The sequence below is a fragment of the Tamandua tetradactyla genome, chromosome 1, assembly GCF_023851605.1.
Source record: "Tamandua tetradactyla isolate mTamTet1 chromosome 1, mTamTet1.pri, whole genome shotgun sequence".
NCBI lineage: Eukaryota > Metazoa > Chordata > Mammalia > Pilosa > Myrmecophagidae > Tamandua > Tamandua tetradactyla.
Window position 1 is genome coordinate 3,560,558 of NC_135327.1, and position 24,076 is coordinate 3,584,633.

The following is a 24,076-nucleotide window of genomic DNA, read 5'->3' on the forward strand; positions in this document are numbered from 1 at the left end:
GAGAAATCACGTAACCTGCGCAGAATTAGGTTCCAGTTTAACTGCACTGAATAGACAATTAACTCTCATTTTCCTAGAGCATAAATACATTATGCCCCACGAGATTCAAGTATTCTGAATCTTGATTCCCTAAAAATCAATGCTTTAGAATCTCAAAGGATAAGGTCCAGGGAGAGAGCCAATGCAGCCTGCAATTCGTAAGCTTCTGGCTCTTAAGATGCCATAATTTGAGAAGATGTCTTTGGAAAAAACATCATCAAATATCCACATTGTCTAAAGTATGCCCGCCAAGCCCAAGAAGCCCAGCAGAGCATTTCCCTCCAGCCCAGAGGGAGCCATCTACCAGAACTCACACCGCCAACCATGCTCTGCTGTGCAAAGTCCCAATACACAAGACCCAAAATGTATTAGTATCTTCTTCCCATGGTAAACAGGACTAATTAGAGTTAGAAGTATTTAGAAATTAAGATTTTATGGCATCCAGGAGGAGAAAAGAAGAGATTTAAGAAATTCTTCATATAAAAGTATCAGAAAGGGTGCAAGGGTGCATGGGTAGAATGTCTGCCTTTCATGCAGGAGACTGGGTTCGATTCCTGAAACACACACACAAACACGCATCAGAAAGCACCAAACACCTGTCCTTAAGATGGTCTAAGATACTATTTTAGGGCTTTCTTTATTGCTGATTACAGATTTAAAACTATGAAATGTGTTGCTTGGCAAATGACACAACTGATTCTTTATGACTTTCTGATAAAAGCTTAAGGAAACACAAAAAATACAAAGGACAAGAGAAATATGAATGGTAATAGCCTCAAAACAAAGGCGTTTAGTAACAGGAAAAGTCTCCACAGCCAATATCCATCAAAAACTTGAAATTATCCAAACAGTGCAGATGCTTAAGTCAAATCAATGTCATACACTGAACTATTAAAACTAGAACCTTGAAGTTGCAAACTGGAAAAATTATCCATATTTAAAAGTCATTTATATTTATGGTCATACAAACCACCTAATTTGTTCATGGTTCAGCTTTAAGCAACATTTAATATCCTTTAAAAGATGGATTTTCTGACAAGTTCAAAAAGAAAACTCGCTTTGTTTCAATGTAGCTCTGCTCAGAAGACTACAGTATTTCCTAAGAAACCATTCTGGGCTCAGCCAATTAGAAAAATGTGTTCAAAGTAGGGTCACACTGGCCGCCTGAAGGTAGCCCTGGAGATACTGAAGGGCTTCTGCATTGAGGCTGGTGCTCACCATGGAAGGAACCTAGAAGAAACATGAAAACCACAAACTGGCGGTTAGAGAGCCTGATGGACCAACACAAACTTCATGTCTATGGCAGGGCTGGCAATCTTAAATCATTGTCAAAGGAATTCTGAAGTTAGTGAGGCATAATGAAATACTTATGGATGAAATAACGTGATGTCTAAGGCTTCCTCTAAAATTCTCTAACATTCCCAGACCATGCACCCACCCTGCCCCCAAAATGTTAGAATTCTCTAGCAAAGAAAAAAGGAGGAATAAATGAAGTGATACTGACAAAAATGCTGGTAATTATTAAAGCTAGACACATGAGGGTTTGATATACTTGTGTCTTAAAATTTTCTGTAATACAGAACTGAAAAATATAGATTTTATCAGATAATATAACTCATAAGACTCTATAGAAGGTGCTGGCTAAATGAAACTATACAGTGACAATTAGGTTTATTTCATGATCCATTATTTAATTTCTGAATATCTTATAATTAAAAAATAATCAATAAATGCCCACATCTTAATAGATTTATGAATCCCAAACAGACTATTTCAATCTGAGAATCAAATACATTTCTATTCCAAGTTTTCCCCTCCCCCTTACCTTCATTCCGAAAATCATTTGCTTAAACATGTATTTGCAGTAACGGCGGGGGGGGGCAAGGGAATCATTTTAAGTAAAGAAAAATAAGCTTTGCCCATACCATAATTCAATGGATATGGTTTGATTGTGCTGACCATTGAAAACAGGCACCAGAACAACCATTTCTTTGACTTCCCATAAAAGACTCCATTCATCACAGAGTTCTTTGATGACAAAGAAACTTACCCTTCCAGGACAGGCAGTGGACAATTTGTGAAGTGACTGTGCCAGGTGAATTTTGGGGTTGTTCACCATTTGACCTACAGGATCATGCTCTTTTTTCCCAGCAAATGCTAGTTGTGAGAAGGCAGTCTGGTATCCTGGTGTATCTTCTATGTCAATAAAATGCTCTTCATCAGGAATAGTATCATCTTCAGGTAACTCAAAAAGGCCAATCAGAGATTGCAGTAAAGGAGTCCTGGATTGAAAGAAAGATGATGACACATTAAAAGTAAATATACTATGAAGAAACCTTTGAAATTTGGAAGGAAATCAGTGGCTTGTGCCTCTCCAAAAACCATTCAATTCTTTTGGCCATAACACCCCAATTTGTCTTGGGAAACTACTCCCACAGCTCTCGAGCTGGTCAAGTGACCCAGGTATAGCTAATGAGAAAGGCATGTGACCCAAGGAATCCAAGATTAAATGCAATAACCTTAGTTAGAAAATATGAGCCTCAAGCTGCCAGATCACTTCATGGGAAGAGAGGCTGCCTGGGTGGAACCAAAATAAGGAAAAGAGGGGAAACAGGTGAGAAAAGCAAAAAAGCCTTAAGTCAGGCTGCTTGAGCTCTGGTCATAAAACAGTCTTACAGAGACTAGAACAGTCTAGATCAGAGGCTTTCATCAGATTCCTAAAGGGATCCATACCCCCCTGCTCCACTCCCCCAAATGTTAAGAACCAAGAAAGAAGATATTTCTAGGGCCAGAATCCACAAGTTATGTCTCAGATCTGATTGCTAAGAGAAACTGAGATCCGAATCCAATTTTCTTGGCGCCCAAGAGAGTAAGCTTGGTTAAATTTTGCAGTCAAAGGGAAAGAAACTATAATTTCCAAATAATCTAGAAAGCTACTTACCATAGCTTAGTATATTCAGTGTCCATCATTGGGGGACATTCCGTTAATAATTTGGTTATGCCAACTGCACAGATCTTTTTCTCTACATTTCCAGATACCTTCTGAATTTCAGGAATAATGATTTTCTCCAAAACCATTCCAAACATTCTTTAATCAAAGCAAAATAAATCCACTCAATGTTAAATTAGATTACCACAATAATGATGTTATTTATACTCATAAATAGGATGCAGTTTTTGGTCAACTGAATGGAAATAAGAAAAACAGAGATGACAAAACAACAAACACACAAACCTATCCCCCTCACACTATAATAAGTCTGTGCTCAAGTATAATCTTTATCACTTTTTATTGTCTTGGGTATTTGGAAAAATTACTAAAGAAATCCTTGGAAAATTAGAAAACAGAGATAAGCAATGGTTAGAAGGAAAAAGAAGCACCCAACATTCCATCATCTAGCCATAACTGATTTAAAAATTTTTGGATTATAACCATCTCAACTTTGATTATATACCTGCAAATACGTAAAATTTAATGACTACAAGTTCCTAGAGTTGTCTTTTATCTTTTCTTTATAACCTTTCCCTTCCCCACTAAAAGAAATGTCATCTAACTACACTCTTGATATACACACTGAATAAGTCAAAAGCAGCTTTTTTGCTCCAAACTTTCCTCAGTAAAAAAAAAAAAAAAAAAAAATCAAGCTATTGGCCTTAACACAGGCATGTCGTCGCTGGAAACAACGACCAGCATCTAACATAACAGAGAACGCTGGCTGTAGACAATGCCTAATGAAGACTAGACTAACCCTTGATAATTAGGAAAAGGTTTTGTAGAGATTTTACTCTTTAACCACTCCATACCCAAGAATATTCTGAAAGTCAAAGGTAACTATTTCACTTGAGCCATGAAATCATCCCTGAAATAAATACAACAATAAAAACAAACTTACTTTGGTTGTATACCATCAAATATTTCTTGAAGTGCTAGGGCACCATATTTTATGCAATACAAATTAATAAAAACTAAGAAACCTGTTGAAAGAAGATGCTGGACGTTAATAGAGAGGATTCACTGTGATTTAGGTCTTAGCATGAAAAAATACTTTGTGCCAAATGAAAGTTATTCATAATCATTAAAATTTCAATTTGTAACTTCGTCATGAATGTCTTGCCGTCTATCACTGTTATTTCTATTGGAAAATGTTTTGATATCTAAACTTACAACCCAAACTTTGAAAAAAATGCATGTGAAATTAATTTAGTGTTTGGAGAAACATTCCAAAACATATTAAAGTTTATAACTAATAAAAGGATTATTTGTAACTAAAATGTGCAAGGGTTTTAGCCAAACTCATTATTTCTATGGGAACACTGAAATTATTTTACTTACTTTTGATAAACTTGGTTGTTTTGGAATTCTGAAGTCTCTGGAATAGCAGAATGAAGATCTGCTTCCTATACTGGTCAACTGACTCCCTAAAAAGGAAATGAATAAAATCAACACTGTCAATTCAGCATTTTTCTGAGTACAAAACCAAATCTTTGATTAAATTCACAGTGACGGTTACAGTCATACTCACGGAGGCATGTGCTCTATTATACTGTTTAGAAGATAAAAACCTTGGTGGTCATTTGCTTTAGATGCAATTAGCTTCTGGAAGACACCTAGTAACCCAGGCTATAAGAAATTAGATCAAATGGTTAAATAATTGAAGAGACAAGGATTAATTATTCCCAAAGTTAAACAGGTGATATACATCTTCAAAAAGAATTCAGGCTTTTTATAGTATAATTAGCCTTTTCTCTTTAGGTCATTTTTCTCTGAAATAAAGGGGGAAAAATCCTACCACAAGCCCTTGAAGTTAAGTTCTTGAAATTACCACATTTAGTTCTTATTTTTTCACTGCAGACATAACTCATAACTAAAGGATACCTAATAAGACACATTAACATTTTCTATTAATTACTTCAAAATAAATCTGACTCACGATTTTGTCAGCTGCAGCACTTGCTATTGTATTTGAGCCACGTTCTAAGAATGCTTGGAGAAGCCTCACTAGAGCAGGGATATTTCCTGTTCTTTCCCAAAGCACTGGCTGAAGGAGATGAGGAAATAAGGCCATATAGGAAGAAGGGATGTCATTTTTGTGTGTTTCCAGAAGTAAAGACATCACTTGAAAGACGTATGGGATAAATTCTGTTGATAAAATTAAAAACAGAGCTATGAGCTTCAAGATTAATGGATTTGACCAGAAAAGCAAACATCTCTTAGGCAGGCTTTGTTTTATAACTACTTTAATAACTTTATCCCAATTCAAAGAAATTTCCTTCCTTTAACTTACCTTGCACATCATTTTGTAAAATTTCGGTAAACACCAGAAACAAAGCCTCCTCAAAATTTACAACAGCAGCAGGGTTAGATTTGCAAGTTATTCTTATGGATAAACATATTGCTTCAAACATATAGTGATTAAAGTGGGGTTTGCTTGGGTTCTGAAATTTAAACAAATAAAAGCTAATTACTCTAATATTTCAAGCAACATTAAATACCATCTAAAACAAAACACACCTAACCTCTCTAAACCACACTAAAGAGATGTCATCTATTTTTTTAATCAGCATTAAGAAAATATACTAGTTACAGTAAGACTGTATATATGCTATGTTTGCACACTGAATTTAAAATTCAAAAAGTAAGTAACAGTACCTGCTAGTAGTGCTGTTTTTTTTTTTTATAATGGGCTAAAGTCCACTATGAAAAAATGCTCCCCTCAAAGTCACAGGGAGGTTATAACACAATCCTTGGCTTCCAAGGACATAAGGCACCTGTGTTAAGGCTGTACACTCTCATTGAGCCATCACTTTAGTCAGTGGTGATAGAGGAAACCATCAGGAAGGACCCACAAGCCTGGCACTGCCACTAGCTTCACACACCAGGGATGTGAGGCAAACCTTGACCATCTATGAGCCTTGAAATCTCCATTTACAGTGATTTCTGTCGGTCTCAGGGGCTCTCAAACTTCTTTAAGCAACAAAACTCTATTCTCCTCAAAATCTTTCTTGGAAAGCTACCACAGAAAGTTGATAAAATCAGAGGGTATATTTACAGGGGGGAGGGGGGTGGTAATGGGACTGTTTCCCTTCTCCCTTGCTCCCCCCAGGCCAAAAGTAGTCTGAGACCCTTTACCAGAACTCACTTGAAAAATAATCACTTTGATCATCATTTCTTAATACATTTTCATCGATTTAGAAAAAGAAATAGCAAGACAACAGAAAAATAAATAAAATGATAACATAGAGAAAAAAATAAAAATAAAAAATACAAAAAATATATATATAAAAACAACAATATTAAGAATCACCGATTGCATATGTAGAATAGAATGATTTCTAAATGTTGTTAATTTTAATAAAAAAAAAAGAAAAATAATCACTTTGTTCTCCAAGGTCAGTCTAATACATCTACGAATTTATCTCCTTTTCACAGAGTAATTAGGAATAAGCATCCAAAAAGGGACTGTCAGTATTAAAGTAATTTATTAAAAATGAATCAAATGATCTGTAAACTTTTAGACCACAGAGTGAACTCAATTGTTGAGAATAGTAAGGAAGATGAGACAAAGGAATTTCATTATCACTTTATAGAAGCCTGAATATCCTTTTTTTTTCCTGCATGGGCAGGCACTGGGAATCGAACCTGGGTCTCCAGCATGGCAGGCAAGAATTCTACCACTAAGCCACCGTTGCACTGCCCTGAATATCCTCTTTTATGTCCAGTTAGTGCAAAGCTTACTTTCCTCCATCTAAGATAATTTTGGAATATCTGCATTGTCTCAATTTTCTACAATGAAATGTTACCTTTGTAATGAGAATTAAACTGTATTAAAGTTTCTAAGCCTACATTTAAAGGTGACTTGCAGTTATGTCTCCAAACCAATGTCATCCCACAGTCTTAGGAAAATATATATATATTAACTGTTGATTAGGAATAATGAATACAATTCCTCCAAAGTCTGACCTATTACCAGGGAGTTCTGAGGCCCAAACAATTTGAAGCGTAAAGCAAAAAGCAATTCTACTTTCAAAATTGGTTTTGTTACCTTACTAACAGCTAATAGCTTCTGTGTAAGCTGAGTGATGAGAGTAGGGATGTAGGGGATTATGGCTTCTTGTAGGAGGGAAAAACTCCTCATGATAGCTGTAAAATATAAAAACAGCAAAAACAGAGTTAAACAAAACACCAAAACAGTGATGAAGGGAAAAAGAGCTGATTCATCAATTAAAATTTTAGGAAGCTTAAAACACCCCCTAGATAGATCTCTAGATTAAAAAATTATCTAAATTTCCCTTCCTTTTTTTTTTTTTAAACAGTGGCAAATTGTTTATTTTAGAAAAAAAATCACATCATTGGAAGAGGGGATTCTATGTAACGATTTTAAAAAGAAATCATTACAAATGTTGAACTCATATTTTGAAAAAATAAAATATAAACTGTGGGAGTGTTAAAGCAATACCGGCTACTATGAATTCAGTTACCAGCTAACAAGTACTGAGTTTTAACATGTATTAGGCAGCAGATTATGTAATTTACATGTCATCTCTCATAACTCAAAAGCATTAACTCTGGACTTTATGATTATGAATAAAATTCTATTTGAATTATGAGTAACATAACATCTAGGGACAGGGACGTATTTAATTTTCTAAATATTCTTACCAAATTTTGCAATTTTTAACCTTTTCTTGGATAGTGCTGTTTCTTGGTCATTTTTAAAACATTTTACTGTGAAATATAACAAATATGCAGAGAAGTAATAAACTTCAAAGTACAGTTTAACAAGTAATTTTGAGCAAACTTCAATGTATGGTACATGTTAAAGTTCCACAATTTCAGTATTTCTTCCTAGATGTTCTAATACACTAGAGACTAACCAGATATATCAACACAATGATTCTGTAGTCAACATCATTTCTTAGATCATATCTTTGCTGTTACGACCCTTCCCTCTCACTTGATCCTTCTTCCAGTCTTAAGGGATCTTTGGGCAACGACCATTCTAACTTCTTCATGTTAAAAAGGGGTATCAACATTATGGGGAAGGGGGATGCAACTAGCTGACGTTCTTAGAGAAACTGGAGCCTCTGGGTTTCAGGGCTTATCTGGCATAGGAACAATATGGAGGTTTTACGTTTCTGAAAAAAGTGAACTTAATGAGTAAAACTTTTATACAACCTCAGATAGGGCCCTGGGTATTTTTAAGGGTTTTCAGGAATATTGTTGGTTGTGTTTTGGCATACCATGGCAATCTGCAATATCTAGCTGAAGCATGTGTAAGAATGATTCCTTTTTAAATTAGGGCAAGGGCTGGTAACATAATTTACCTAGCAGTATTGTTCAGCATTTACAGAAGGCATTAGGCTTCAAGAATTAAAAGAGACAATAAGAAATAATTGACTAGAGAGGGGCAAAGAGGGGGGAGAAAGAAATAGTGGACTGACATAGGAGGCTGAAGGATGGCAGAGGCACAGTGCCATGTAAAATTGTTTTCGGGATCTCTCACTTAGAAGTCAGTGTCAGGAAATGCTTCCTCTACACCTAGAAGAAGTATGACTTAAGCCTACAGGGAACTGAAAGGAAAAGCAACCAACCTATCTCTCTCAGAAAGAGAAATTAGGAACCTAAGGCAAATGGAGGGCTTCATACTAGAAAAATATTGCTCATTAACAAGATGCTTAATAGCATAAGGCATGGGAAATAAATACATCAGTAAGCTAAAAATGTATTATAGCTGTCTTCCCATGAACAGAATAAACATTTACAAATCAAAGCACCCATTATATGCCCACCATAGGGGATAGAAAGGTATTTTCTCTTCCCTCCAAAACCTTGCACAGGATTTCTCCTACCTGCTACCTATCCCTCATATCTCAGTTTAGATATTACCTCCTAGAGAAAGCCTTTCTCTGACTTAGATCAGAGTTAGCCTTCCAGGCTCACAGAATGCTTTTTTACTCACACAACTCTAGTGAGAAGGTTATATTTTGTGTGCTCCTGTATACTCTGGGAATATACCCCTGAAGAACAGAGCACTTACCTTCATAAGAAAGAGATATTAATCAACAGTAATTACACCTAGCTGTTACATACACATGTGCATGCACACACACAGACAAAACGGGTCTCCTAAACCAGACTAGGAATCAGGGAAAAGTTTCTTTGCAAATGTTTCCTACTATACTGTGCCAGGTTCATGGGATGCAACAGCGTACAAGACTGAGATTGCCCTTGAAGTAAGAGCTGGCACCAGGAGACTTTCCAAATGTGCCACTGTGTGTTCCTGGCAGTGTCTATGAAGTGGGGATCTCTGTGGGGTTTGTGCTCTCATCCATGTTTCACCAAGACTTAGCACACAGAAAACCCTGAACAGAGTTTTGTTTCATGATCTGACCCTTGCTCTCAGAAATTCAATCTAGAAAATCGAAAAAAAGAACTTTGCTACTTTAATTTTTACACTAAGAGGGGTTCTATATCAAGTTAAGGTAAACATTTTCTCCAAACACTATTAATGGTAAATAAAACATTTTTCATTTTATGATATCTAAACCTACTTAATTTTTGGCAAAGAGTATGTGGTTCATAGACTCAGTGTTTACCCTACTAATCTGAGATTAGATGCTTATAGTCTGTACACAGGGAAATGGCCTACCTTTCATAATATATTCATTTTCTGAAGAGCCAGGAAGTGTGAGAGCTTTGAAAAGGTTTGTTAGCAGAATCTCAACAAACGGTGCGATTTCTGCAGCTGTAAAACTATAGATGAAAAAACAGCTGTCAGTTACAAACTCCATAACAAACTTTTGAGTTTGTTATTGCAGAATACTCTTTGCAATTACTAAATCACACTTCAGGGCATAACACTGAGACACCTCCCATAACTTGCAACTGGTAGACAGTTTAGGAATATAATTTTTACATATGCTCATGCTAAACCCATGAGAAGGCAAATCTAGGATCAAACACAATTAAACAAACCAAAAACCAGGTACTTCCAACATGACTTAGAGCAGCAAAATTTGTCCTTGGTTCAAATCTATCATCACTGATAACAGAACTCAGGCTCTTAGGGGTCTTTTTAATCCATATTTTCTGGAGGTGGAGCAGATTCAGAACTGTTATTTCCATAAATACTAGGCCTGAAGACTTCTACCTTTATTAACCCCAAAGGATGTCCTCTCAACCCTTAACTGGCCATTGAGATGATCTGTACCTCAAATTCTCAATGGAGAAAAGAACTTAGAACTGTTTTCTATCTCTTATCCCAAGCTGTTTCAAGAAATAACACTGTTAAAGAATGGACTGAAAGAGATGCTGACGCTCCTCTAGCCCTTGATCAGGCCAGAAGAGCTACTTTCTTTGCTCCTAGAGAAATTACTTTCACCCACTTGGGTCATATCTCAGCACTGAAAGAGGTTACAAAAACAGCCATGTAAAAAGAACTCTGATGCACAATTTTGCTGTGAAAAAACTGCCACAACACAGTACCCTCTTAATGAAGATCCACTTACGAAATGTCTTCTGAGTAACTGTTTTAATTTTAATCTCAGGTAGACTGCAAACTTAACTTCCCAATTTTTCCTCTGCCTTGGCTGCTAGAAAACCTCAAATAAAATTTCTGGAGCTGCTAAAACTGCTGTACAGTATGCTTTGACACATATTGTTCTTTATTAATCTGATCCCAGTTACTTTCCCTTGTTCCAGTTCCCTCATTTATTTAATTTCATTATGTTATAAGATATCCATATTGGCAAACTGCCCCAAATCCTTTTGGAAATGAGAGAGTATAAATGAGTAAAAATTACACCTTTACTTTCATAACCACTAATGAAATTATGAACACATCCAAAGATATCTCTGACAGTACAGAATAGCCCCTGCACACCAGGCTAAAAATATAACAACTGCTTTGAATCAAATACTTACAGAGTAGCATTGTTAGGTCCTCTCATTGTGAAAAGCCTTTCAAGAGCATGTGCTGCATAAGTATGAACAACAATACTTTCAGCTTGAAGATGATTAATGAGGAGAGGAATAGAGACTAAAAGATGCTCTTTTGGTACCTGAAAAATAAAGTAATATATATATACTCTAAAGCCAGTTTGCTGTGCTGCCAAGCAAATGCAGACCTTCAGCTAATTGTCCAGTGCAGCCAAGGTACTATTGCATTTTAAATCCTCACCACCTCTGCTTCTGTCCAGAGAGCTTCAAAACAATGGTTGCCTGCCATTGCCTTGGTCTGGGGTGGAAATGAAACAACAGTTTCACTGCCTTTGTCCACTGTGAGTTGAAACGATAGTTGCCCTCAGAGCAGGGATCCAGCAATCCAAATTTGCTAATCAAAATAAGTGACCAGTGACAGACTGTACCCACTCTAGTTCTCAGGAAAAGAGGATTTTTACATCCCTTCTGACCCCCGCAGCTATGCAGGGAATGGACCCAGCAGCAGCCAGCCACAAAAATGGGGAATGGGCACCAGCAGCCGCTGCACGGAGAAAGCAATTTATAGGTCTTTACAGTAATTTATCAGCCTCTTCCTCCTGCTCCTCCCTGGATGCTATAGTGTTCAAAATAGTTGCTTCAGACAGTTCCTGCCTATTTAAGATGTTTTGATGAAACGACAGAGTCCTGGAGCTCCCTATTGTGCTATTTTTTCTGGAAGCCCCATCGAAAACAAAATGTTTTTTAGAAAACTCTCAACAAATGAACCAAATTGTTTATCAAGATGGTGGCAAAAATGCACAGCAAAGGGTAATTTCAGGCTATGTTAAACAGTTTTTTTTTAAATGTCTGTCATGGTCAGGTTCATGTGTCAACTTGGCCAGGTGGTGGTACCTGTTTGTGTGGTTGGGCAAGTGCTGGCCTGTCTGTTGTGATGAGGACATTTCATAGAATTAAATCATGACCATGTTGGCTGCATCCACCACTGATTTCATTTGTAATCAGCCAAGGGGAGTGTCTTCTGCAATGAGTGATGCTTAGTCTAATCACTAGAAGCCTTTTAAGGAGGATTCAGAAGACAGGCTCTCTTCCTTCTTCGGCCGGCGAGCCTCTCCTGTAGAGTTCGTCCAGACACTCCATCGGAATCATTAGCTTCACAGTCTGCCCTACAGATTTTGGACTCTATGTTCCCATGGTTACGTGAGACACTTTTATAAATTTTATATTTAAGAAAATTTCCTGTTGATTCTGTTTCTTTAAAGAACCCTAACTAATACAATGTCATTCATTTATTTATTAATAATGTCATTCATTTATTTATTTATTAAGTCCTTTGCCTTGCTTGTGCTTTTATTTTTAATTTTATGGGTTCCTTTTATATTCTGGATATTCGTCCTCTGTCACTTTTATATGTTGCTATTGTTTTCTCCGATTTTGTTTTTTTTTTTAAAGCAGTTTTATTAAGATATACTCACACAAAATACAATCCATCCAAAGTATACGATCAATGCCTCATCGTATAATCAGAGTTGTGCACTGATCACTACAATCAATTTTAGAACATTTTTCATTACTCCAAAAGAAAAACCCCATACCCTTAATCCCCCCATTATTAACCCTAAGCATTGGTGTGGTAATTTGTTATAGTTGATGAAAGAATATTAAAATAGTACTGTTAACTATGGTCCATAGTTTGCTTTAGTTGCATTTTTCCCACAGATGCCACTCTATTAATTCACTGCTAACAGTGACGTATATTTTTGTTCTAGCTCATGAAAGAACATTCTTATTTTTGTACATGGGACTGTATAATATAATGAATCCTGCTGTGGATGGTGACTGGAATGAACTTAACAGCATTTTCTGGTATGACAATATCCTTAGGCTATAACCAGAAAAAAGAGTCAAGCTGCATTCATCAATCTTACGTTATTAATAATGCTGGTATGTTATTTGAAACTATATATAGGATAAACATACAGGTATAAATTTAAGTTAGATAAACCTAAGAATCAAATTTGAATAGGAAATATCAGTAGGATTTCTATTTCATTTTGCTTAAAACTATCTATTTCCTGGTTCTACCCTGAGAAATAAGCATAGAACCTATGACAGCTCATTAGCAATATCCCCAGAACCCAGACTTATGGTTTTCAAATAATATTTCCCACCTTAGAGATGTGGCTAATTAAGGTCTGGGTCAGAAAATGTTTCAGAGCATCTAGTCATGTATGAAAGAACTGGGAAGAGTGATGTCCTGATAAATCCCAAAGCGGTTTGAATAGTGAATAAAAAAGTATTTGCAAAGTCCCCTTGGGGGAACGGTGAGAAAGGGGGACAATTCAACTTCCCCACGTGGAGAATTCCTGATATTCTCACAAGCAGTGGGACCAACCAAAGCAATAGGCTGAGCTGTCAATCTTGGGGTTTGTGCATATGAAACTTATCCCCGCAAAGGACAGGCTACGCCTACTTAAAACTAGGCCTAAGAATGGTATGACTTCTAAATGTTGGGTTAATTTCTTTTTTTCCGTTAATTAATAAAACAAAAAACAAAAAACAAAAAAACTAGGCCTAAGAGTCACCCCCAAGAGAACCTCTTTTGCTGCTCAGATGTGGCCTCTCTCTCTCAGCCAACATGACAAGCAAATTCACTGCCCTCACCCTCTCTACATGGGACACAACTCCCAGGGGTATGGACCTCCCTGGCAACGTGGGACAGAAATCCTAGAATGAGCTGGGACTCAGCATCAAGGAATTGAGAAAACCTTCTTGACCAAAAGGGGGAAGAGCGAATGAGACAAAACAAAGGGTCAATGGCTTAGAGATTCCAAACAGAGTTGAGAGGTTATCCTGATGCATTAAGTAGATATCACCTTGTTAGTCAAGATGTAATGGAGAGGCTGGAGGGAACTGCCTGAAAATGTAGAGCTGTGTTCCAGTAGCCATGGTTCTTGAAGATGATTGTATAAAGATATAGCTTTCACAGCATGACTGTGTGATTGTGAAAACCTTGTGTCTGATGTTCCTTTTATCTACCTTATGCATAGATGAGCAAAACATACGGATTAAAAATAAATAAATAATAGGGGAGACAAATGTTAAAATAAACTTAGTAGATTGAAGTGCTAGTGATCAATGAAAAGGAGATGTAACGGGAAAGATATGTATGAATTTTTTTCTTTTTATTTCTTTTCCTGAATTAATGCAAATATTCTAAGAAATGATCATGATGATGAATATACAACTATGTGATGATATTTTGAGTTACTGATTACATATCAAGAGTGGAATGATCATATGGTAAGAATGTTCGTGTTTGTATGTTAAAAAAAATAATTAATTAATTTAAAAAAAGAGAAGGACTGAGAAGCCATCAAAATTGAGTTTAGGACTCAACTTGTGTCCCCAAAAGGACACAAGAAAACACATGAAGGAGCCCCCACTGGGCAAAGGCAGATCAACTAGAACATTAAATAAGAACATTAAACAAGATTACTAAGGAACTTACTCATTCCTCTGGCAATTGATAAAAAGGGGAAAAAAAGCATTTATCCCACTTCTTCTGTATATACCGGTAATCAAATTATCAATTAAACAATGTTGATGATTACACAACATAGTGATTATACCAACATCTAATGAGTTTTTACACTTTAAAATGGTATATTTTAAGTGAAAGTATATCTCAGTTTAAAAAACACTATAAAGAAATTGTCAGTGAGGAACAAGTTCATCTGAAACCACTGATTATGCTTAACATCAGAAAAAGTAGACAATCAGACATTATCCAGAAAGTATATCCATGAGTAAACTTGCCACCTCCTCAAACGAAACAAAGTCTAATCAAGCTCCAGATCTACCAGTTTTTTAAGCCATTTCAGGAACAGAGGAATAAGTTAAACTCTATCATGAAGATACAGTCAGCCAAGGCAGCAAGTGAGAAATTCTACAACAAAACTGACTGTTTCTCTAACACATAGGCTTAAAAAAGAGGGAGGAGGGCTTCTCTGTTGTAGATTAAGCAACTTAAAACGAAATCAGTCATAAGCAAGGTGTACACCTTGCCTGGATCTCAATTTTTAATAAAACAATTGTAAAAATAGTTTTTTTCTCACCAAAAAAAAAATAGTTCTTTACTATTTGAAACGAATGAAGAAAATCAAGCATGGACTGCAAACAGAAAATATTAAGGAAATTTTTTAGATATAGATGTCAAATATGATCCTACCATACAATGTTAGAGAAGGCAGTAGTCTATAATTATTAAAACATAAAGAGGCATATAACAAATATAAAGCTACTTACTTGATTCCTAAAAATCATAATATACTTGATACCATCAGCTTTAAGGACAGGAAATTCATTCACTATCAAAGGAATAAACATCAGTTACTCAAATGCTGAACCAGTTAATCAGAATGTTACTCCCAGATCATTGACAATAACATCAGGTTTAAAAAAATGGTTTTGATAACCAATGTTAAATAACTGAAGCATAGCTCTATATGTTCTATATAGTCATTAATTCTGGTAGGATGATAAATAATATTTTCCTTCACCTTTAAGTTTTATTACAAATGACCATGTATTACTTACATAATTGAATAAAAATTATTTAGACCATGTACTAATGACCATGACATTTTTATACCCCCAAATTTCAATTATTTTGAATTAAAAATGGAACTGTCTGGCTGCAATTTGCTTTCAATGACTCTAGTCATCATTTCCAGATGGGAGAATAAATAGTGAAAGGGATCAATGAAAGAACACGGGACAATGTTAAATTTTGAGGCTGGATGATAGGTACACATTGGGAGTTCATTATAACATTCTTTCCATCTTTGGTTGTATTGAAAATTTTCCAGACCAATAAAAAAAAAAAGACCAGCAATAAATAGCTTGATCATAAGAAGTTATACTTATCTGATCAGTTTGAAGTACTCAGAAATTTACTTCAATTTTTAAGACTCATTTTTCAAATGAGGAGGAAAAGAAAACCAAAGTGTAATTACTATTTATACACCAGGATAGCAAAGCAAAGAAATTATTTTACTAATTTCTATTTTCCTTCCACACGAGCAACACTTTTCTTACAGGAAATTAATTTCACCTGTGCAGGATCTGAGGCAATTATGTGAGATTTTATTCAATAAAAGAAATAAACTCAAGAACAGGAGCCAGCTTTCTAAGTATCACAATTACGCAGAGCTCCTATTATAATTTTCGCCATAATGTGACTTACTCTGTAGCATAGGACAATGACGCAAATAAAAATTTGCAGGTACAGTGTTGTAAAGTATATTAAAGAAATACTTTCCCCAAACTTACCATTAGCTGATTTTAAATCAGGCAGAATGTGATTCACAAAGAACTCAGTCAGGTTTACAAGTTCATTTGCTTGTGTAATTCCATGCTGAAAAAGCAAATTTGTAAGAGGATAAAATAACATGACATACCTACCACACCACACTAAACATCTAGGCAACTTTAGAAAAACCACATTAAAATGGGGATGAACACTTCAAAACACAAACTGCTTATATATAAAATAAGACTATTTTATTTGCCAGTAAAAAACTGTCCCTAAATTAAAGAACAGTGAAGTTTAAGTTTAGCATATTTTATACACCGAGGATCACACCTAAGGAAACAAGTGTGGTATCTATCAATTTTTGGTCCATAGTATATCAACATAAAGACATCTTTCAGATTATATAAATTCTAATCAGAATATAAGTGATTACATTGTATCTGGTTATCTGTCAGAGTAGGTGTGCTGGTTTGAAAGGATGTATGTCCCCTAGAAAAGCCATGTTTTAATCTAAATCCCATTTCATAAAGGCAGAATAATCCTTATTCAATACTGTATGTTTGAAACTGTAATCAGATCATCTCCCTGGAGATATGATTTAATCAATAGTGATTGTTGAGCTGGGTTAGATGACAACATGTCTCCTCCCACTTGGGTGGATCTTGGTAAGTTTTTGGAGTCCTCCCTGTAAAGGAGGAAACATTTTGGAGAATGAAGAAGATTCAGAGAGAGCAGAACAGAGTGACACAGCCACGAGAAGCAGAGTCCACCAGCCAGTGGCCTTTGGAGATGATGAAAGAAAATGCCTTCCACGGAGCTTCATGAAACAGAAAGCCAGGAGAAGGTCGCAGATGACGCCATGCTCACCATGTGCCCTTCCAGACGAGAGAGAGACTGTGACTGTGTTCACCATGTGCCCTTCCACTTGAGAGAGAAACCCTCAACTTCATTGTCCTTCTTGAACCAAGGTATCTTTACCTGGATGCCTTAGATCGGACATTTCTATAGACTTGTTTTAATTGGGACATTTTCTCAACCTTAGAACTAGCAACTTATTAAATTCCTCTTTTAAAAGCCATTCCGTTTCTGGTATATTGCATTCCGGCAGCTAACAAACTAGAACAATAGGTTTTACCTCCCAAGATATAATATTTCTTGTTGACTTCTATGGTAACTGACAAGCCTGTTTCAGAAACAAAACCATATTGAAAAGAATCACCTTCTGTGTTTGGGCTTTCGACGCTAAAGATGTCACTAGGTAAATGGCTGCATCTTTGTGTTTCCAGTTGACAGATGGATTTTTTGCATATTCCTGCAGCATGGAATTAACATAACCAGAGAAGATTCCTGTCACGGGTCCCTCAAAAAACTTGCATAATCCTCGTACAAGATCACAAGCAGCCCTGCGTCTAGTATCAATATCTATAAAACCAAATGGAAATAGAAACATGGGAGAAAGAAACAACCACCAACCAAGTGACCAAATTTAAACTAGAGATCATAGTAGTATGATAAACTCTAATAAGTAGAATAAAAGGAAGACAATCTAACATTTGATATTTTGGTGAAGCTCATGGAAGAGTTGCTTTTTAAGGCTTACAAGTTAAAGGAAAATATTTCTCCAATCAAGACCAGTGAAATGAAAGTGTATTCTAACTCCTACTCTTCCCCATGTTTACTAAAAAGACAGCAACTTTAAAACTCACTAAGAGACTAAAAATTAAAAAACAAAATACACACCAGATCCTTCTAAATCTCTTCTTATGTACTCCTCAGAATTATCTTCAAATGCTTCCTCATCAGCAGCTACAAAGAGAGTTGATATTTCAGATAACCCACCAAAAGACACAACAAGGTACTGTATTTTAGCAGCTGAGTATGCAGACATGTAGAACTTTCCTGTTTCACAGCAAAATGTACAGTCCCAGACTACTTCATCTTCGCTAATCATCATCTAAAGCAGCAAATGCCACCCTAACAAGATAACAGGTAACTGACACAAGCTGTCACAGGCTCACTCATTCTCAAGTGACAGGGCCCCAAGAGGTAGATTTCACCAACCAACTTTTCAAAGTGTAGAGCACCAATCTAGGGATGTTAGCTTTTTTGGGGGGTTGGGGTGGGGTGGGTTGGGGGGAGGTGCATGATCTGGGAACTATCCTTTAATTTTGCCAGAAAAGGACATTAAACAAGGCAAAGCAAAATAAAACAAAATACCTAATGGCAAAAGCCCTTTCACCAAAATAATAGGAGGAACAATATCAGAATAAAGTATAGTTCTTTCAACTAAAGAAATGTAGTTTTATGAATATATAAAACAAAAAACCTCATACCTACATTTTTTTTTTTTTTCATTTTGCAACAGACCGGTAATTTGGGAATCACTGATCAAAATGACTGCTTTGATAGAAAGCACAAACCCTCCATCCGCCTTTACTACCTGCTGTTTCTAAGTGTAAGAAGGGGTAAGGACATTCTGAACACAAATACACTTCAGGCACTCAGGATTATTTTTAATCTTAAGCACAAAATAAGTGGGTTTTTATCCCACTATCAGTTGCTTCTATTACCAAGTCACTGTTACACTGCCACAGTGAACTATTAAGTCTAAGAAAACCCAATTTTCCTAACTTGAGTTAGAGACTAGATAGTTTACCTTCTCAATATAGCAGGATTTAAAAAATCTTGTTCAATATTTCCATGAAAAAACCTCCATGGTACACAAAAAAAGATCATCACAGTAAAACTTGTTTCACAAATGACTTTCATACCACATTTTGTGTCTAGGTTTAGAAACAGGTGTTAAACACAAGAGGTTTGATTTACTAATTAAAAAAATGACTAAAATTAACAAAGAAGAATGAGATGAATATTACTTACTTTACTAATTTTTACAGTAACATACTTTAACAAAAATTGACAGCTTTTAACCCCTGAAAAAGCTTTACATTCTGCTATAATTACCTCTAAATTCCATGTTAGGCACAATAACCTTTTCACAGATACTTGTCAGCGTGTTCTGGTCCTCAAACAGATTCTTATAATGAGGTCTCTCACAAACTGAAGCCAGAAACTGAATTGCATTACTTACCAACTGGAATAAAACACACAAAAAAAGCACATTTTAAAGGCAAAACCAAACAGTTTATTCCTTAGAGGAGGTGTGAAAGGGAGTATCTTTTAATTATTTGTCAGCACCATTAGCTTACCAAATCATATTTAACTTCTTGGCCTGTTGTAACTAATAAATTCCAGATTGCTGTGACAAAACGGGGCAGGTACCGTTGAAATTCTTCATCATACTTTTGTGCATAGAGTGCAGCATTATCACAAATCTGGGATTTTAAGAGCTCCAGTAAGCCCGCTTCTTCTTCATCCTCACATAAGAGAAATGGAAAACTCAACATGTAACTTTAATGCAACCACAAAATATGAAGAATAGCTACAGTCCCTGAACTAATCTTTAAAATTTAAATCAAAGTCAATTATTTTAAACTATATCCATGCTACTGTCAATTTATCCAGTTAGGTTTCAAATAAAAAAAGATGAAATCCTTTCCATTTATTAATCATTAAAACCGACTCAAAAGTTTCCAAGTTAAAGCTTTTACTTTTGATTGCTGAATTATAAAATATAAGTTAAACAAAAAATAGTATATTCCAATAGAAAACGGCATATATTTCATCTTGCTGTCTCCCAAAAGGCTCCCAAAAGATGTGTAATATCCTCTGCACCCCCCAAAACCTGACAATGCTACAGAATTTTCACAAATAACATGTAGTTGGAAAATATTAAAAACAATCTAAATCACAGGTCAGCAAACACCAGTCCACAGGCCAAATTCATCTGTTGCCTATTTTTGTCAGTAAAGTTTTATTCATTCACTTATTCAATTATCCATTTCTACAAATCATAATTTTGTTAATGGCTATGTTCACAGTAGAATTAGAGTTGCGCAGTTGCAAGACAGACCAAATGGCCCTCAAAGTTCAAAATATTTACTACCTGATCCTTTTCAGAAAACATTTGCCAACTGCAATATAAACCATGGCAGTAATATAATAGCAACCCGCAAATACTCTTTCAGCTGCGCTATGTGGCAAAAAACTCAAATTTAGAAGAGAGAAAAAGAACTTTCTCACAGGTGGTCTACTCAAAGCATGAATAATATAAGGGATATTACAGAGTGAGAGGACAGTCCAAATAGCTTCCTTTAAGGATCCTACGTGAAAAATGTCCCTTATATTTAAACATGAGGAAAAGCTGTGTTTTCTGAGGGAGCAATTTTTTTCCTAGTGGACTGAAAAAATCATGCTACAGAAGCTACATTTTGTTGTTGCTTTTTACTTAATGAAACTCATGAAACAAAATTTGCTGTACATCCATAGTAATGATTTTCTTTCTGTACCCCACTTCCAAAGCCTCATTTGAATCACCAAATCTAATTTTTATTTCATTTGGTGCTGAACTATACATAATATTTTACTTTTCTTTTTTAGTTCCTTGAGAAAAAGGTACATATTAATAAATAAGCAAACGAGTAGTATGGAATAGTAAGTGCTATACACTGAAAAGCACACATTACAAAACCCAGATCAGAAAACTATAAATAATATGAACTTTCATCACTTTCTCTTCCCCAAACTATACAAAAGTTTTCTAAAAGAGGCAATTATTAAAGAGGTCAAGCTTTCTTAACATCTTCACGGACAATTTTCTATTTCATAAAAAGTTCACAACGTGATCCTCTTAGGCTTTACATCTCAATGAAGCAATGAAATAGCCCTATCTATATACTGTTATCTGAGCCAATCCCATAATAAGACTAATTCTATAACCATATATGGAACACCCAATAAAATCAATTACTTGCATTCTTGGAATTTTACCTATTAATAATGAGTAAGTAATTTTTAAGAAGCAGAATGTTAAATATTTCAAATAATTTTAATTTTCTGAACTCTAATAACTAATCTCCAAAGGTTTCAGAGGGTACTGAAATTAATTATTAAGGAAAGGAAAATGTTACTCTGACAATATTTTAAACAACTTACATCAGTTTGTAGAAGCTTATTGTCTAATGTCAGAAGGGTATGAAAATTATTCATCCAAGTTTCCATATTATCTTCAAAAAATTCAGGGAGATCCTAAAGAATAAAGGCTGACTTGAGACTTTTGATTAAAACAAATAAGTATGTATTTTAGTAAGTTTTCCCCACTGCCCCAAACATTTTCCACATGCCTCTACGTTCAAATCCACATTTCAGAATCAGAGCCAACCATTAATTATTTTTATAAGAATTCTTTGTCCCAGCTAGGTCTAGCCACTGAATAAGTCATTCTGCCTTCTTCCTTTGTTCATATTCTTTCACTACAAATGATATTCCCTCTACTTCCTGTCCCAATCTGTTTATTCTTACAATAGATCCAGCTAAGACTGCATGAAATTCTTCCTTACTTACAAAATATGGTGTTTACCTTTTTTTCCTTTTTCCTATCCGAACTACTGCATTCATTGTAAAGATTCAAACATAACGCTTACTGACTTATAATTACTTATTTCCTATGATGCAGCACTGCCTTTTTTTATAAGATATAAGCCCCTCAAGGGCAAAAATTATGTTACGTTCTGGCCTACAATTCCTTACGAATTATTAAGAGCCTCACTTCATCTGACTCCTCAGAAATAGAATTGAATAGAAGGTATAAGCAAAAACATAGTATCCATTAAGTCAGAATTTCTCAAACTGTTGTCCAGTGGGCATGTCATTTCAGGCTGTCCATTTTCATTTCTTCTAGCTAGGAGAACCCGATTTCCTTTGGGAAATACTCTCCCTACCACTCGGAGTGTAGTCATGTTGCAGAGATAAGCCCAGGTAGTCAGCTGTAGCTCTAAACAATGAAAAGACCAGATCCTCCTGCATTTCAGTATGGTAATCCATATCATAAGACTGACCTCTCTCCTGAGCTCTGAATCTTAATGATTCAAGAACAAAGAATAACTGAGGGTCACTATCTCAGTAGTAAAAAGCTGATCAGGCATTTGCTGTACCTGAGAGGTGCTATGTTTCCCCTGAAAAGTCACTGGTTCTCACCCCTCCCAAAGCCTGGTTCTTCACCGTTCTGTTGTTTCTGCCACCCTCCCCCATATGCTTCCAATAAAAGCCCTTTTGTATTAGGTAGCCAGGGTTATTTCTGTTCTTACAACAAGGGAGCAAAACACAGTTTCCCCAAAGTAATATCCATGAAAACGAACAAAAGAGGAAGCCCTGAGAAAAGTGATTTCTTTGTGCTTTCAACAGAATAGTATACAGGGAGGGATTCTCTAAAAAAAGATGATTTAGAATGTAGGGCTTCCTTAACTTACTGGATTAAAAGAGAACGCTATTTTTTTTCCATGAAGCATCCATTAGCATCTCTAGAGACTACAATAAAGTAGAACACTTTGTGAAATGCTATTTTAATATATTTTAGATGTGTGGTGATCCATCATTCTTTGTGATTCTAGAGTGACATTCAGTTAAATCCTTAAAATGGACAAAAAATGGGGGAAGGGGGTTCTGTCAAAAAAAAAAACTAACTTTTTCCTTTTAGGAAAAGAGGTCTTATCAAGTAAGAAACTGTATATCTGACGTCAAAGAATAATTGAAAGCAAGAAATAAAATGAAATTTACCTGAAAATTTAAACTATAGAACAGTTTTGAGATCAGAATCAGGGATGAAAACAGAATCCTCAGGGCAGAGGCATCATTTGCATGGGTACTGCAGAGTTCAATTGTGGCCTTGGTAAAGAAGAGAATTTAGAAACATGGTTTCAGTATACTGTAAACCTAGCACAGTTATCTTGGTGAAAACAGCTTTGCACTAGGCTGAGACTAGTCTTATTCTTGTCAAAATTTTGGTTTTTAAACAGTAGTATATAGCCATTTAAGAAATTTTGAAAAAGGAAATATATATTTTACTTTTTCCGTTTTTACACATGGGCAAGCACTGGGAATCGAACCCAGGTCTCTGGCATGGAAGGCGAGAAACTCTGCCTGCTGAGCCACGTGGCCCGCCCCGTATTTTAAATCATTTGTAATAGCACTACCAGAAAGTCCAATTTTGAACTATATCCTTCCGATCTCTTATGTGCATATATACAAATACATTATTTCCACAAAACTATCCTTATATGTTCTCATTAAATAATTATTGCATCACTTGACATTTCTCAGACTGAGATTCGAGTACGTCATCACCAAAGCAGCACAGTATGCTAGGAGCACATGAGCATAGGTTTTGGAGTCCAAACAGACCTAGGTACAATCCAAACTCTGCTACTCATAATGAGCATTACTCTGAGCAAGCAATTTATTTTACTCTAAGCCCCAATTATCTCATTTGAATATGAGAATGTGAGAATTAAGTGAGAAAACACACAGAAAAGGTCCTGATATTTTGTGCACACATAGTTTGTAGAAGACATTTAACAAGTTACTCCCTATTACTTAGAGTGAGAAATACGAATACTAACAAAGGTTTTTCTTAATGCAGTTGAATTCCAGAAAACAATTACCATTAACAAACCAATGGGCAGGAAAAAAGGGTGTTCATTTCACTACACTCTGGCTAAGATTTTTATTGTTACAAATAAATGAAAATCTTTACCAAACTGACAGGTGGAAAAATGGATCACGTTTTGCCCAATTTTATTTTTTAAAAGAAAAATGTGCCATCAGTACACATCCTAATCACGAAAAAATCCTGTGCATACTGATTTTATTACAGAATATCACAA

The 24,076-nt window shown here is 35.6% G+C and overlaps 1 protein-coding gene across 5 annotated transcripts in view; it reads right to left on the reverse strand.

Moving 5' to 3' along the window:
• Positions 1-657: 657 nt before the first annotated feature.
• CSE1L (chromosome segregation 1 like) overlaps positions 658-24,076 on the reverse strand; it is a 45,273-nt gene continuing 21,854 nt past the window's right edge. For all 5 annotated transcript variants that reach the window (XM_077167320.1, XM_077167312.1, XM_077167330.1 and 2 more), the window contains 19 exons: positions 22,971-23,078; positions 21,351-21,443; positions 19,505-19,672; positions 19,260-19,389; positions 18,036-18,101; positions 17,515-17,717; positions 16,313-16,397; positions 15,287-15,348; positions 10,964-11,100; positions 9,690-9,793; positions 7,083-7,180; positions 5,325-5,475; positions 4,971-5,179; positions 4,563-4,660; positions 4,373-4,458; positions 3,933-4,014; positions 2,981-3,127; positions 2,090-2,321; positions 658-1,269 (listed from right to left, as the gene is read on the reverse strand). In XM_077167320.1, coding sequence (XP_077023435.1) covers positions 1,180-1,269; positions 2,090-2,321; positions 2,981-3,127; positions 3,933-4,014; positions 4,373-4,458; positions 4,563-4,660; positions 4,971-5,179; positions 5,325-5,475; positions 7,083-7,180; positions 9,690-9,793; positions 10,964-11,100; positions 15,287-15,348; positions 16,313-16,397; positions 17,515-17,717; positions 18,036-18,101; positions 19,260-19,389; positions 19,505-19,672; positions 21,351-21,443; positions 22,971-23,078 — 2,349 coding nt within the window. In that variant the 3' untranslated portion in view covers positions 658-1,179. The remainder of the gene's footprint in view (positions 1,270-2,089; positions 2,322-2,980; positions 3,128-3,932; positions 4,015-4,372; positions 4,459-4,562; positions 4,661-4,970; positions 5,180-5,324; positions 5,476-7,082; positions 7,181-9,689; positions 9,794-10,963; positions 11,101-15,286; positions 15,349-16,312; positions 16,398-17,514; positions 17,718-18,035; positions 18,102-19,259; positions 19,390-19,504; positions 19,673-21,350; positions 21,444-22,970; positions 23,079-24,076) is intronic.